At 47.4% G+C, this 15,886-nt stretch overlaps 2 gene segments (V, D, J or C); both read left to right on the top strand.

Moving 5' to 3' along the window:
• Nucleotides 1–7,806: 7,806 nt before the first annotated feature.
• LOC119932816 lies at nt 7,807–9,032 on the top strand. The segment is given in 2 exon segments: nt 7,807–7,868; nt 8,590–9,032. Coding segments are annotated over 2 exon segments (492 nt in total).
• A 4,243-nt stretch (nt 9,033–13,275) lies between these two features.
• On the top strand, nt 13,276–15,072 carry LOC119932817. The segment is given in 3 exon segments: nt 13,276–13,324; nt 13,556–13,939; nt 14,972–15,072. Coding segments are annotated over 3 exon segments (534 nt in total).
• The last annotated feature ends 814 nt before the right edge of the window (nt 15,073–15,886 follow it).

Genomic DNA, 15,886 nt, shown 5'->3' on the forward strand with positions numbered 1-15,886 from the left:
AGTGCTGGGGAGATTACAAGGTGATCAGGTTGTCCCACATGGGGCTCACAGTCTTCATCCTCATTTTACAAATGAGGAAATTGAGGCACTGAGAAGTGAAGTGACTTGCCCAAGATCACACAGCTGACAAGTGGCGTAGCTAGGATTTGAACTCATGACCTCTGACTCAAAGCCCAGGCTCTTTCCACTGAGCCACACTGCTTCTCCTTTCTCCCAACCTTGCACACAAGAACATTTCCAGCTCGCTGTTTGCAGTCCTCACTTGAGTGGGTTTTTTCCCTGTCCCACCAGACAGGGAATTGATTAATTGATTGATTAATTGATTAATTCCAAATAATTGATCTTCCACCCACACAAGCTCTGCTACCCGCCCACCACTGACATACCACTTTTTCAAAACTTTTCTTTTTGGTCACAGGGCTTCCCCTGTTGGAAGAGTCCTCAGGACTGGGTGGGTTTAGGGAGGGGGGCAAAGTTTCCCTTGATTTTTATCCCCAGAACTCCTTTTTCCTGCAGGCAGTCAGGCTACAGGTATGCTAGTGCAGGGTGGGAGGGAAGATTGCAGAGTTTGGCTCAGGTACAGAGAGGATGGGTGGGGTTCAGAACTCAGTTTGGGGTAATTTAGAGTTGGGGAGAAGGACTATTCTCCAGATCCCCCCTATCAGTCCCACTCTCTTTGACCTTGTCATTGGTTGGGGCAGTTCAGACCTGCTGGCTACCAGTACCCCCTTGTAGCCACAGCCACTCTGGCCCTGCCTATTCTAAAACCCCCAACCTTGTATCATCAGTGGTATTTATTGAGCACTTACTGTGCATAGAGCAGGGTCTTACTCCCTTCTGCGATGACCCTGATCAGGTCTCTTTATTCATTCCCCCAGCACTTATGTACATAGCTGTAATTTTTTAAATTTATATTAATATCTGTCTCCCCCACTAGACTGTGAGCTCGTTGTGGGCAGGGAATGTGTCTATTTATTGCTATTTTGTACTCTCCCAAACAGTACAGTGCTCTGCACACAGTAAGAGCTCAATAAATATGACTGAATGAATAGTAAGTGCTAAACAAATACCATAAAAAGGGGGCTCTGATAGGTGTAATGCCCCTAGAGTGAACCATCCCCAGTGTGATCAACTCTGGGGACTTCAAGAGGACGCAACCCAGAACAATTCTACGGTCAGGACTGATCAGACAAACACCTGGAATCAGAAAGTCTGCACAATTATCTGGGTTCCCCAAGCTTGGATCACCTCAGGTAATGTTATATCCTGCATGGCCACTGGAATGACCAGAGAAGCAGTGTGGCTTTGTGGAAAAAGCACGGCTGGGAAGTCAGAGGTCGTGGGTTCTAATCCTGGCTCTGTAATTTGTCAGCTGTGTGACTTCGGGCAGTTCTTTCATAAGGCCATGGTCAGTTCAGCTAACACGACCTCTGTGCTTGAAGAAACTCCCTAACTGTCCAGGGAGTGGGAGGACCCCTCCTGCCTTCTGCAACTTAGCTTAACTTTGGGCAAGTCACTTAATTTCATTGTGCCTCAGTTGCCTCATCTGGAAAATGTGGATTAAGAATGTGAGCCCCATCTGGGACAATCTGATAACCTTTTATCTCCCCCAGTTCTTAAAACAATGCTTGGCACTTAAGTGCTTAACAAATACCATTATTATTATTAAGTGTGGATGTGTTGAATTGAATACACCAGAGGGCAATGCAGCACCACTAGCAGGAGAAAGCGCACATTGTACTGGATGTTCAGCACAGATGACTTACCAAGAGTAACTTCACTCACAAGACCTGAGCAGCCAAATCAGAACCAGCTTTTAACTCGATTCCTTCTGAAAGTCCCTCCCTTTCCTTAAACCACTTTACATATTCCCCTTCCACTTTCCGGGCCCTGCAGCTCAGAGCCTGTATAAATATAACTTTCGCTGGGGACGTTACTGATCAGCCTCGGGCAGGTCAGACGGATCAAGATGGTGTCCTTGTCCCAGCTTTTCGGGCTCCTGCTGCTCTGGATCTCAGGTAGGAGAAGAAACAGGAGAAACCACAGCTGGAGTCCAGTGTCTCTTTAGGGAATTTTACATGTCATAAATGTGTAATTCTTCTGTATTTCTTAATGTTAAGAATTTCTAGCTGAAAAATCATGTTGGGATGGCACATTGTACCTGTCCTAGTTCTGTGCTCTGGGAAGCAACATTCCCAGCGTCCCAAGAGCAGAGACTGCTTCCGCTCCACAAGGATTCCGTCCCCTCGGGCCTGCATTCCAAGACGGAAGCTGAGTGGGTGCTCAGGACCTGGAGCAGGTGGAAGATGAAAGTGATGATGACCTTAACATGGTAGTTTTTGCTTTTTTACAAATACAGGCTCCAGTGGGGCTAAAGTGCTGACTCAGTCTCCGGACTCCCAATCTGTGTCTCCAGGAGACAAATTCACCGTCAACTGTAAGAGCAGTGAGACTCTTACACATAGTGATGGCAACAACTATTTAAGCTGGTTTCAGCAGAAACCTGGACATCCCCCCAAGCTCCTCATTTACAAAGCCTCCACCAGGGTCTCCGGGGTCCCGGCCCGGTTCAGCGGCAGTGGGGCTGGGACGGATTTCACTCTCACCATCAGCAGTGTGGAAGCTGACGATGCTGCTGACTATTACTGTGGACAATCTCTATGGGCTCCTCCCACAGTGCTCCAGCCCCATGCAAAAACATCCCCTACCTCGCTGAACTGTGATGCTCAACTGCCCCAGCTGCTCTCCCTCCCCCTGCTGCTGCTATGGGGCTGCTCAGACACAGTGTCTCGCCCGATGGAGGTAAAGCATTTGCAGACTTGTGGTGAAGAGGCCAGAGTGGTAGTTTTGGATATTGAAATTCCCTACTTCTCTTCAAGTAGAAACCTTCAAGGATTCTCAACCCCCCATCCTCTCAGAGCACAATATATTGTGTTGTCTTTGAGTCCGAGTGGTCATGGCTGGCATGTGACCAAAATCAACACAACCACCTGCCCCACACTTTGCACATTTACTGGAAGAAGAGAATCTTTCCTGGCCCCTTCTCAGATGAAGTGGAAAGATCAGGGGGTGGATGGACAGGAAACGTGAGTTCTAGTACTGGCCTTACCACTTCCCTGCTGGGTGAATTTGGTTCATCACAACCTCCCTGGGCCTCATCTCCCTCATCTGTAAAATGGACACAAAAAACCTGTTCTCCTTCTTAGGCTGTGAGACCTGCTGGGGACAGGCTCTGTGTCCTGATCTGATTATCTTGCATGTATGTCAGTGCTTAATAAGAATAGTAAGTACCAAGCTGAGCTGGCACAACCAGGAGACTCCCAAGCTGATGAGAGTTGCTGCTCCTGCCACCAGTGCCATTCTTAGGACTGTGAAAGAGAAGGGAGGGAACTGGAGAGCTTCCATTACTGCTGCCCTAAATAAAAAATGAATCCCCTGGAGCTGGGGCTCCCCAATTTGCAGATAAAACTGGCCAGGGTGAAGAAGCAGTGAATGCTCTTTCTATTTAAAAACCAATGAAAAATAAATTCCCTGTGCTGGTGAGCCCCATCTTAACCCCTCCCCTCCACCCACTCCTGCCTCCTCCATGTCATCTTCTGAAGCTCTACACCTCTCCTAGCCTCCTCCATGTCATCCTCGATGGCTGTGCACCCTGAACAGCCTCCTCCCTGTCATTCTCCACGGTGCTGCACCCCAAGCAGCCATCTCCAAGGCATCCTCTTTGGCCTGCACCCCGAGCATCTCCTTCCATGTCACTCTCCACAGCCCTGCACCCTCTCCCCGCCTCCTCTGTGGCCCTGTTCTCCAAGCAGCTTGTGTGACTGCAGGCAGCCCCAGATGTGGAGGGACATTTGGAGAGCCCAGCTTCTACCCCTCCTGTCTCCTTCTACCTCCTCTCTGTCTCCCTCTGGGGCTCTGCACTCCAACTCCAAACCCCTCCTGTAGCTGGGGCAGTAGGGCTGAGGGCAGAAAGGGTACCGATTTGATTTTCCAGAAATATTCTCTCCATCCCTAATATAATTTTAATAAAGTTTCAGATCATGTTGTGAGGAAGGTCCTGGATCCAAATCTGTTCCCGCAGCAGAAACAATGGTGATGGGGATGGAAACCAATACAAGAACAAGGCTCAAGTCGGTAGCAGCCAATCAAAAAAGGTGGCTCATAGCTGCTGTTTCATAAATTAATCCATTCGATTGATTGACGAAAGAGGAGATGGGGCTTCAGGGCTACTGTAACTCAATTAGATGTAGTTCAAGCAGTCCGACCCTCTGTGGTGTCACAGCAAGGCTCAGTGGAAAGAGCCCGGGCTTGGGAGTCAGAGGTCATGGGTTCAAATCCCGACTCTGCTACATGTCTGCTGTGTGGCCTTGGGCAAGTCACTTAACTTCTCTGAGCCTCAGTTACCTCATCTGTAAAATGGGGATTAAGACTGTGAGCCCCACGTGGGACAACCTGATCACCTTATACCCCCCCTCAGCGCTTAGAACAGTACTTTGCACACAGTAAGGCTTAACAAATGCCATTATTACTATTATTATTATTACCCACTGTAAACACTGGACGGCAATGCAGGACCACTAGTCGGAGAATTGTCATGCTGCACAATGTACTGAATGCTCAGCACAGATGACTTACCAAGAGTGACTTCACTCACAAGGTCCTAGCAGCCAAATCAGAACCAGCTTTTAACTTGATTCCACCTGCAAGTCCTTCCCTTTCACTAAACTGCTTTACATAGTCACCTTCCACTCTCTGGGCCCGGCAGCTCAGAGCCTGTAAAAATGTAACTTTGGCTGGGGATGGACTGGTCAGCCTTGAGTAGGTCAGGTGGATCGAGATGGTGTCCTTGTCCCAGCTCCTCGGGTTCCTGTTGCTCTGGGTCTCAGGTAAGTAAAGGAACAGAAGGAGCGGCTGCCAGAATCCACTGTAACATCCTTTGTCTCTTTCTGGGTTTTATCCTTTCTCAATTGAGTTTCACTTTGGAGCTAAGAAAGACCTAGTTTGTGGTCTGTATTTTTTAGGATTTTTTTTTTTTTACTCTTCAAAGAGAAGTTCTTTACTCTCTGGGACGACAGACTGACAATCTTCATGATTCCTTGTTCAGGGATGCAAAGGGAACAGGAAGGGAGAAAATCAGGAGATGGGTTAAGTTGGGCAAAGACCAGAAGGGTTGGAGAAGAAGCAGGGAAAATGGAGTGTGGGGACAGGAACTGAAAGGAGCAATGACGATGAATGGTGACAGCCACCCTAACCCATATTCTCTTAGCTCTTGTTACATGACAAGGATGACATAATCATCCTAACAAATTTCATTTTTTCCATTTAAAATTCAGGCTGCACTGGAATCAAAGTGCTGACTTAGTCTCCAGGCTCCCTGTCAGCATCTCCAGGAGAGAGAGTCAACATCAGCTGCAAATCCAGTGAGACTCTTACTGGCAGTGGCAGAAAGAACTAGTTAAACTACTAGCAAAAACCTGGCCAAGTCCCTAAGATAACTGTTAAGCTTGTATCCACCCTGCAACCTGGGTTCCCAGCCTGGTTCAGTGGCAGCAAGTCTGGGACAGATTTCACTCTGACCATCAGCAGTGTGGAAACTGACTTTGCTGCAGACTATTACTGCGGCCAGAATTCATGGATGTCTTGCACAGTGCCCCAACCCCATATAAAAACCCTCCCCAGCTGGCAGATTGGTGATGTTCATCTGTCCCTGCAGCTGCTGTGGGGCTTCTTAGATGGAATGCGTCTCGGAAATTCCCAGTCCTTAAATTCAGTACATAGCATTGTGTTTTCTGTCCTCCACCCTTTTCATGACTTCCATCCCTTCAAAACACTTTCAATTCCACCCTTCTTCTCATCTGGCAGGTGTTTCCTTAAGTTGCTGGAGTTAATAAAACAGACCCACCTAAAAACATTCAGGATTTTCCTTATCCAAGGTCCCCAGTATTGAATCAATGGTATTTATTGAGCATTTACTGAGAGCAGAGGGAGAGTACATTATAACCAAACTGGTAAACCTACCCACATGGAGCTTACAGTGTAGAAAGTAGGAGCCTACCATCTAGGGGGGACTGGTTTGTCAGGTCGATTTTGTTTACATGAAATGGGCCCTGAGTGTATGTACCTCAGGGGGAGTTAAGCATTTATAAATATCAATAATATTCACTGACCTCCTGTTGCATACAGAGTACCCTGGGGAGAGTACAATAGAGTTAGTAGACCTGATCCTTGCCCTCAAGGAGTTTATAATCTAGTTTGGGAGGGAGAGCCTAAAACCATTTACTCTTAGGAGGAAGAGGGAAACAGGGATATGTAATTTTGTGAACAAGTTAGTGTTTAATCAATCAATCAATCAATTGTATTTATTGAGTGCTTACTATGTGCAGAGCACTGTACTAAGCGCTTGGGAAGTACAAATTGGCAACACATAGAGGCAGTCCCTACCCAACAGTGGGCTCACAGTCTAAAAGGTGTCTAAAAGGTCTAAAAGGTCTAAAAGTTGTTGTTTAACTAACAATCAATGGCATTTATGGAGCACCTATGTGCAGAGCACTGTATTTAGTGATTGGAAGAGTACAATACAATAGAATCATCAGACAAAAAGTAAAATAACATAAGAGTGAGTGTTAGCGGTGTGCAGGAGTGTCACACGTGTTGTATTTGTTAAGCACTTATTAAGTACCAAGCACTGTTCTAAGAGCTGGAGTAGATTCAAGTAAGCAGGTTGGACACATGGTACTCACACTCTTAATCCCCATTTGACAGATGAGGTAACTGAGGCCCAGAGAAGTTAAGTGACTTGCCCAAGGTCACAACAGACATGGGGTGGGGCCAGAATTAGAACCCATGTCCTTCTGACTCCCAGGCTTATGCTCTATCCACTAATCCACATTTGTAGCTGAGGCACAGAGAAGTTAAATAACTTGGCCAAGCAAGTGGCAGCAAAGTGGGAGAGTCGCTATTAGAACCCAGGTCCTTGTGACTCCCAGATTCATCCATAAACTAGCCCATGTTACTTCTCCCCCACACGGAACATATCTGTACATATCTGTAATTTATTTATTTATATACCTCTACCTTTCGACTGTAAGCTCACTGAGGACAGGGAACATGTCTACCAATTCTACTGTATTGTACTCTCCCAAGTACTTAGTACAGTGCTCAATGCACAGTAAATACCACTGATTGATTTTGGACCATGATTTATCACTTTATTGGGTGTGTCTTCCGGTGGACATTGACTCTGCTTAAGAACAGAAGGCAGAGCAGGGGTGGAATCAGAGAGAGAGGGTCTTTTTCACCTGTAAACTTGTTGTGGGCAGGGAATGTGTCTACCAACTCTGTTCTATTGTGCTCTTCCAGGCACCCAAAAGGCACTCAATAAATATCACGATTGATTGATTAGTGCCAGAGTTGGCTGAAGCAATGATGCCTCAGCGTTTCCAAACAGGGCTGAAAAGGCCCAAAATGAGAGTCTCTGATCTATTAGCTCTTAGAAGCCTACCTATTCCCAGTCCTCACATCTCTTAAAATCCCCGGCCCCTTTCTGTCCCTGCACTTGAGATAAATTGGAACCTTGGCAGATTAGTGAGTTTCTTGTACACATAGAGTCCATAAGGTTTAAGTGGACAGAAAAAGTGAGGGCTGAAAGTGTGAGCCAGGGCAGACAGCTCTGACCTTTAACACAATCCCTCAGAAACGTTTACTCTGGTTGATTTGCATACAAACCCACAGACAGGGGCCTTGCCGCCCAGATCCAGTATAAATGTGACTGTCATCAGGGACGAGACTGGTCAGTCTTGGGCAGGTGAGACTGATAGAGATGGTGTCCCCATCCCAGCTCCTCGGGCTCCTGCTGCTCTGGATCTCAGGTAGGAAAAGGAACAGGAGAAGCCACTGCTGGAATCCAACATAATGTCCATTGGGCCATGCTGCTTCCCTCTATGAGAGCATGGCACATCCTGAAGCACTTGGTTTTCATTCTTCGAGAACTTGCAGACATTTGACCTGATAGCCCTGTCAAGACTAATATAGAGATCTTAGCAAACCGTCAGGGAAAATCCATTCAATTATGGAAAGTGAAACCCAGATATTCCCTGATGGTTTGCTAAGATCTCTATATTAGTCTTGACTGGGCTATCAGGTCAAATGTCTGCAAGTTCTCGAAGAATGAAAACCAAGTGCTTCAGGAGGTGCCATGTTCTCATAGAGGGAAGCAGCATGGCCCAGTGGAAACAGTAAGCGCCTGGAAGTCAGAAGGACTTGGGAACTGGTCCCGGCTCCACCGCTTGTCTGCTGGGTGACCTTGGGCAAGTCACTTAACTTCTCTGGGCCTCAGTTACCTCATCTGTAAAACGGGGATTAAGACTGTGAGCCCCATGTGTGACAGGGACTGTCCAACAGAGTTCACGTGTATCCATGCCAGATCTTAGTACAGTGCCTAGCTCATAGTAAGTGCTTAACAAATGCCACAATTATTATTATTATTATTATAGGGAACAATAATATCAGCTCATGTTGGACTTGGGCCGGGGGCAGGGTGGGGGGGCGAAGTGGTGCCAGTGATTTATATTTTTACACGTGCAAATTCAGTCTCCAGGGGAGACAAAGTGCTGACCCAGACGCCAGACTCCTTGACTGTGCCCCTGGGAGAGACAGTCACCATCAACTGCAAAGCCAGTGAAACCATCACCAACAGCAAAGGTGAAAATTGGCTCCGGTGGTTCCAGCAGAAACCCGGACAGTCTCCCAGGCAGCTCATCTACAAAGTCTCCACCCTGATGCCCGGGGTCCCGGCCCGCTTCAGTGGCAGTGGGTCTAAGACAGATTTCACTCTGACCATCACTGGTGTGGAAGCCAATGATGCTGCAGACTATTTCTGTGGACAGTCTGGGTGGTTCCCTTCCACAGTGCTCCAGCCCCATACAAAAACCTCCCCCGGCTGGCTGATCGGTGATGCTTGGCTGTCCCAGCTGCTCTCTCTCTCCCTGCAGCTGCTGAGGGGCTGCTCAGACACAGCGTCTCACGCTCTCTGATGATGAAGTGTTGGCAGGCTCACGGGGAAGGGGCTGGACTGGCAGCTCAGGAGTCTGAAACGTCCTGTTACCCTGGGTGGAGATGGCAATACTGAGGGTATTAAAGCCAGCTCTGGACTCATGGGAGAAGCTGGTGGGATACAGACTCTTCCTTCCCTACTTTATATGGAACCCCTCCCCAGGCTGCTTCTATGGTCAGAAATGAGGATACTGTAGGATACAGGTGGAGCTAGAAGGCTCTTGACTCTTTTCCCTCCTATTAATTCATAGTATGTTTGAAGTATTTACTCTATGCAGAACACTGTACCAAGCACTTGGAAGGAAAGACTACAGACATTACTAGAGAAGGTACCTCCCTGCAAAAAGCTCACAATTTAGTGGTTTGTAACTTACCCTGAGCTTCCTCCAACCCCCATTCGACTGCCCCATGGAGCCCACGGGACATGATATTAATTCAACTAATGCTGTGTTCCTAGTTGGCAAACAGAAGGGAAAAATAGGGTCTTGGCTGTCAGACAGCTTACAGTCAAACGGGACAACAAGCAAACATCAATTGAGATACTTATGCTGTGTAGTTGGAAAAACTTGAGCAAACCTGATTAGAAAAAGAAACAACAAAGAACTAATTCCACCACTGAGGTTTTCATTGGCATTGGTTCGGTTCTCTTTTTCCCATAGTGTTAAGCATTTCCTCTAGGACAATTCTAGAATGCTCATGCCATGTCCAATGTAATGATAATGATAATTGTGCTATTTGTTAAGCACATAGTATATTCATTCATTCAATCGCACTTATTGAGAGCTTACTGTACTGGGTGTTTGGGAAGTACAAGTCGGCAACACATAGAGACGGTGCCTACCCAAAAATGGGCTCACAGTTTAGTATTTGTCCGGTACCGTACTAAACTCTGAGGTGGATACATGGGCTCATGGTCTTAATCTCCATTTTACAGATGAGGGATGAGGCCCAGAGAAGTGAAGTGAATTGCCCAAGGTCACACAGCAGACAAGTGGCATAGCAGGGACTAGAACCCAGGTCCTTCTGACTCCCAGATCCAAACTCTATCCACTAGGCCAAACTGATTTGGGAGATTATCTTCTGGAAATGATTTTCCCAGGACTGGACCAGATTGCTGGTGGAGCCAACCTCAAACATTTAGCTGCTGGAGGCACAGGTGGATTTACTGCCTCCTCCGGTTCCATGAGGCTCCATCCGATCCCACCAAGCGTACACTCTCTGTGTCCTGGTTGATGCCACCATGTAACCCTGAATATGGGCCGCATTCCATACAGCCTCATCATGTTACACTGTTTACACAAGCAAAGTAACATGATGAGATCACACAAAAGCCTTTAGGGGCCTCCATATGCAGAGCATTTCTAGGGTTAGGGAGATAGAAGTGGCACGGTTGTTCCCCTTTGCCCAAAGCAATTGCTCTTCCTTCCATTGAGCACATTAGCACCAGTTCTGGGGCCCCGTTAAATGTATCACTACTACTGCCCCATTGCTTCCCCCTGATCGTGTTCCCCGGATTATTTGTTTAACTTGCTTGTCACCTGGAATCATCCCATTTTCCCGGGGAAAGAAGCATTAATAGCAGAAGCAGCAGGAGAGTGGCTACTATTTGCTGAGCCCCTACTATGTGCAGAGAGCTCTCGGAATAGTACAATAGCAGCAAGATACATGTTCTGTGACCACAGGTAATGTAACATCAACTGGGTGAGGACAACAATGGGATGTGGAGGGTAACCCTAAGCTTGGATTCACCCCTAATTTCACTTTACACTGGAGGGTGGCAAGGAACCACTAAATATCTTGGGAAAAGAAGAGATCAAAGTTCTCTGAGAAGCAGGAAACTGGACGTGATACAAGCGATAGAGAAGTCACATTTAAAACGGTTCCCAGTGACAGGTTATGTGGGGTTATCCCTATCCTAGATAACCGGAGTTGTGTTAAAGTCTTACCTGAAATTGAGCTACCCGAGACTGTATCCCCCAGAACTGGTCTATCCCAGGGTATATCAACACTGTCCCTCTGATGCTAGTGCTTTGAATTAATGGATTAGAAACTGCTGTGTATTGGTCCAGCACTCAGGGCTGAGGGACAGTAGATGGAGGAGGAGGAAGAAATGCTCAAGCGCTTAGTACAGTGCTCTGCACACAGTAAGCACTCAATACGATTGATAGAAATGAGAAATGCCATCAGATGTCAGACCAATGTCCTGCACTGAACTAGGGCCCACATCAGTCCAGGTGATCGTGGGGGCTTGGGGCATCGATGACCCCAGAAAGGCAGTGCTGCCTGTCCAGTACCACCTGCTCATCAAGCCCCAGGGGGCCCCAGCCAGTCTGTTCCCTGTTTCCGTTGTGGGTAAACTGGAAGCTTATAGTGGAACCTGGGGATTCACAAATCGCTGACCACACAGGGACAACAGTGGGACCCAGGAGTAGCAGAGATCAGAGCTGACAGGGACAAGATTGTAGGATATAATGTCAGGGTCACAAAAATCCAGCCCTGATCACAGTGCTGGACAGGGACCCAAATACCTTAGACCCCCAATTCCCCCTACCCATAGATACACAATCCCACTTTATTTACACTGAGATACTAGGTAAGATGTACCTGGTTACACAGATTTGCCGATCAGGTTTGGATCAGCAGGGACAGGAGAAGAAAGGAGAAATCCTTGATGCTACCATTCACACCCACCAATGGCTGCCAGATCCTCTCATTGTTCCTGCAGCTACTCCTGCACCCAGCACTGAGCTCCCACCTTCCTAACAACTACAGGTCCCTCTGTCCTTCCCTCTGATGTAGCTGAGACCCAAAACTACCCCACCATGTAGTGCCCAGTGTAGTGCCCATGGAGTGGGGGTCAAGGGACAAGTTGCCCTTCAGGTCAGAGCTGGTCTGGGGTTGGACAGACTTTTTCCTTCTCAGGCCTCCATCCTGAACCTGCAGAGGGTTCTCCAGTGTCAGTGAAGCACTTAGACAGCCTTGTGTTCTCATTCGTTCATTCAATTGTATTTATTGAGTGTTTACTGTGTGCAGAGCACTGTACTAAGCACTTGGAAAGTACAATTTGGCAGCAGATACAATCCCTTTCCAACAACAGGCTCTCAGTTTCCCCTATCCTTGGCAAGAAATATTATTTTCTTATGTTCACCCAAAATTGTAGTAATGCAAGGGATGGAGCTTGGAGGTTCTTCTTATATTTCCCTCCCTATCCTGAGCATCTGTCCACTGCCACTCACCTCATTGGTCCTTGTCTTTAACATAAAGACCCTTGCTCACTTTACTGGGAGAGAGATGAAGCAGAGGGAGCAGTAGAGGTAATGAAGATTTCTTCCTCTCCTGGACCAGCAGGACTTGGCTCTCCTTAGCCAGGGGGAAGTAGCTGGCCCACCCGGACCCCAGATCCTCCCTTTCCCGGATCCCACTCAGAGGGTTTGTAGCAGCAGCTGCAGAGGATGAAGTCGGAGGTCATTCACTTTACAGATATTGACTCACTTCAGGAAGAGCCGTTGCCTCAGTGCTCCTCCGCCATAGCTCATTTCTGGACAACAGTGATGTTTGGACAGAACAGCCCGTCCTCCCCTCAGGGCACACACAGTTTGCTTGGGAGATACAGCAGAATCACAAAACAGGTTCACTACCCACAAGAAGTTTAAACCCTAATGGGGGAGACAGACATAGAAATGTGAATTATACATTCTAGACTGTAAGACCGGTTGGGCAGGGATTGTCTCTCTATTGCTGAATTGTACTTTCCAAGTGCTTAGTACAGTGCTCTGCACACAGCAAGTGCTCAATAAATATCACTGAATGAAGGAAAGTCCAGAGTATAGGTGTCTATAAATTGACCATATATGAGTGGAAATAGCAGCTAAAAGTTGATCAGTGGCCAGGATGGATGAGGATGGGGTAGCAGCACGTGAGAGAGTAGATAACCACTGACATAGTATTCCCCTATGTCTGTCTTCACAAACACCAGAATTGGTCAACTTCTAAAGGTCTCAGGCAGGCGTTGATAGGAGTTTGCTGAGCCGAGAGATCTTTATCTCCGCCCCACTCGGGATGATGCCCCGAGAAGAGAAATATCAGCTTATCCCCTTATTTCCCTATTGCTCCCCAGAGGCCAGGCCCAGCTGCTCAGCCCAATATAACCATCTCCTCGTCCCCGGTGGGCACACTCTGGGCTCCGAGCTCTGGGTCTGCAGCTCTCGACCTAGAGGCGGCAACATGGTCTCCAGGGCTCAGCTCCTCTGCCTTCTGCTGCTCTGGGTCCGTGGTAAGATACAACAGAGAGGCAGTGAGTTTGGAATGATTGTCTCTTGTGAGAAAGAAAAATGCTTATGGGTTGTTTTTTTTGTCAAAGTGGTATTGTATTTAGAGTTTAGAGCAGTCTGTGAAGCCTTAACAAGAATGGATCTAAACAGTTTGAATGAAAGGATCCCAAAGTTGGGAATCACCACTATTCTCTAATTGATTGTTTCAGACTTTATTTTCATTTTCTCTCTAGAATCCGCAGGGGCCATGGAGGTGACTCAGTCTCCAGAATTCGTGACAGAGTCTCCAGGAGGCAGTGTCACCATCAACTGCAGACTCAGTTCTAGTGGTTCCTATGTTGCCTGGTACCAACAGAAACCCAAACAAGCTCCAAAGCTCCTTATCTATGAGATCTCTAAGCGTCCCTCTGGGGTCTCTGACCGGTTCAGCGGCAGTGGGTCTGGGACTGCCTTCTCTTTCACCATCAGCAGGGTGGAAACTGATGATACTGCAGACTATTACTGTCAGTACCATAGTGGTACACCTCCCACAGTGCTTCAGCCCCATACAAAAACTTCCCTGGGCCCTTTGGCTTCTAGAGGAGCAGCTGCTTCTTGGCCAAAGTCACTGACCCAGTGCAAGCGCTGTGTTTCAAGAGAAAGTGGATGTTCATTCATTCAATCATATTTAGTAAAATAAAATTTTATTTTATTAAATTTTACTAAATAGGAATTTTTTTATTTTACTGTGTGCAGAGCACTGTACTAAGCGCTTGGGAAGTCCAAGTTGGCAACATATAGAGATGGTCCCTACCCAACAGTGGGCTCACAGTCTAGAAGGATGTTTCCTCTTATGGGTTTATCTGGGCACTACAGGGACCACTGACAACCCTCACTGATTCCAGAATAGAAAATTCACCTGACATAACATTCTTGGATCCTGTTACAATTCTGTGCCCAGAAAGCCTATAACCTTATCTATGCATGCTTTCATCCATCCCTACACCCATCCACCCACCTAACCATCAACTTATCCTTCCATCCAACCACTGTGAGCTACAGAAGGTAGGGTGCATATGTCAGGCTTCTCTTGAGTTCTCCCAAGAGCTTAGTACAGTACATTCAGCAGAAGCTCAATACATTCTTTGATGACTGATTTCTTTCCTGGCAGTAGAGCATCATAAAAATGAATAGTCTCTTTCTCCTTGGGGCTCCATCGGGCTCCACCCTGGGCTCAGTGTTTTGTTCCCTCACTGAGGCTCATGGGGAAATGGGCTTTCTCAGTTGGGAACAGACAGGGTGGGTAGGGCTATTGAGGGAGGGGGATGACTGATCTCATATCTCCTGTCTACTCCTCGGGAACTTCCCTGCTAGAGCCTGTGGGCTTGGTAAAGGTGAGGGAGCTCAAAAGAGGGCAAGGGGTTGAGCTTGGCATGCTTTGCCTTCCTTTGGACTGGGATTGCCACTGCCCCTGGAACTTGAGGTTGGTGGGTATAAGGGAGGGGAAGGGGGAGCAGCTTCAGGGAATGGACCCTCAGCTACCTGGAGGGTTTGCCCTGCCTTACGGTGACTACCAGGAAACAATGAACAGTGCTTTGCACATAGTAATCACTTAACAAATACCATTAAAAAAAATCCCACCAGCATGTGGACCCCTGTTGGGCTTTCAGGTGGAGGGAATATCCAGCCAGACATTTTAGGAAGGGAGAGAGGACAGGAGAATGCCAGATCCAAACTGCTCAAGGAACCAGAAGGGGAAATTGCTGCCTGAGGTTCACATGCCCCATAAATCCCTCTGCTGACTTCTTCCCAGCAGACCTTACAATGGAGCCCTTACGCCCAGGTCTTTTCCCACAGAAACTTAGTAGGAGACTTGTGTTGTCTGGCACGAGCTGAACTTAAAATAGCTCTGGGGTTTCTTCTGTACTCTCCAGCCCCTCCTCGTTAACCAAATTCTTCTCTAGAAGTGTCTTCTCTTGTCACCAGGGGAGTGTTGGAAATTCTGTGTAAAACTGGTTTCCCTTAGAGAGGGATTTCATTTTACAAAAGTTTCACCCGGGAAATTATCTGAGTTTCCCAAGCCTGGACCACCATGGGCAAAGTCACATCCTGCAGGGCCAGTGAAGTGTGGTTATGTTGAATTGTAATCACCAGAGGGCAAAACAGGACCATTAGCAGGACACGAGTCAAGGTGCACAGTGTACTGGATGTTCAGCCCAGATGACTTACTTGCCAAGAGAGTAACTTCACTCACAAGATCTGAGCAGCCAATTCAGAAATGGTTTTTAACTCGATTCCTCCTGCAAGTCCCTCCCTTTCCTTAAAACACTTAACATATTCACCTTCCACTTTCTGGGCCCCACAGCTCAGAGCCTATATAAATGTAACCAGCTGAGGACAGAATCGGTCAGCCTCGGGCAGGTCAGATGGATCGAGATGGTGTCCCTGTCCCCATTCCTCGGGCTCCTGTTGTTCTGGATCTAAGGTAGGGGAAGGAACAGGAGAAAGCAGAGCTGGAATCCAGTGTCTCTTTAGGGGATTTTACATCTCATAAATGTGTAATTCTTCTGCATTTTTGTAAAGTT

Source organism: Tachyglossus aculeatus, chromosome 10 (genome assembly GCF_015852505.1).
Source record: "Tachyglossus aculeatus isolate mTacAcu1 chromosome 10, mTacAcu1.pri, whole genome shotgun sequence".
Taxonomy (NCBI): Eukaryota; Metazoa; Chordata; class Mammalia; order Monotremata; family Tachyglossidae; genus Tachyglossus; species Tachyglossus aculeatus.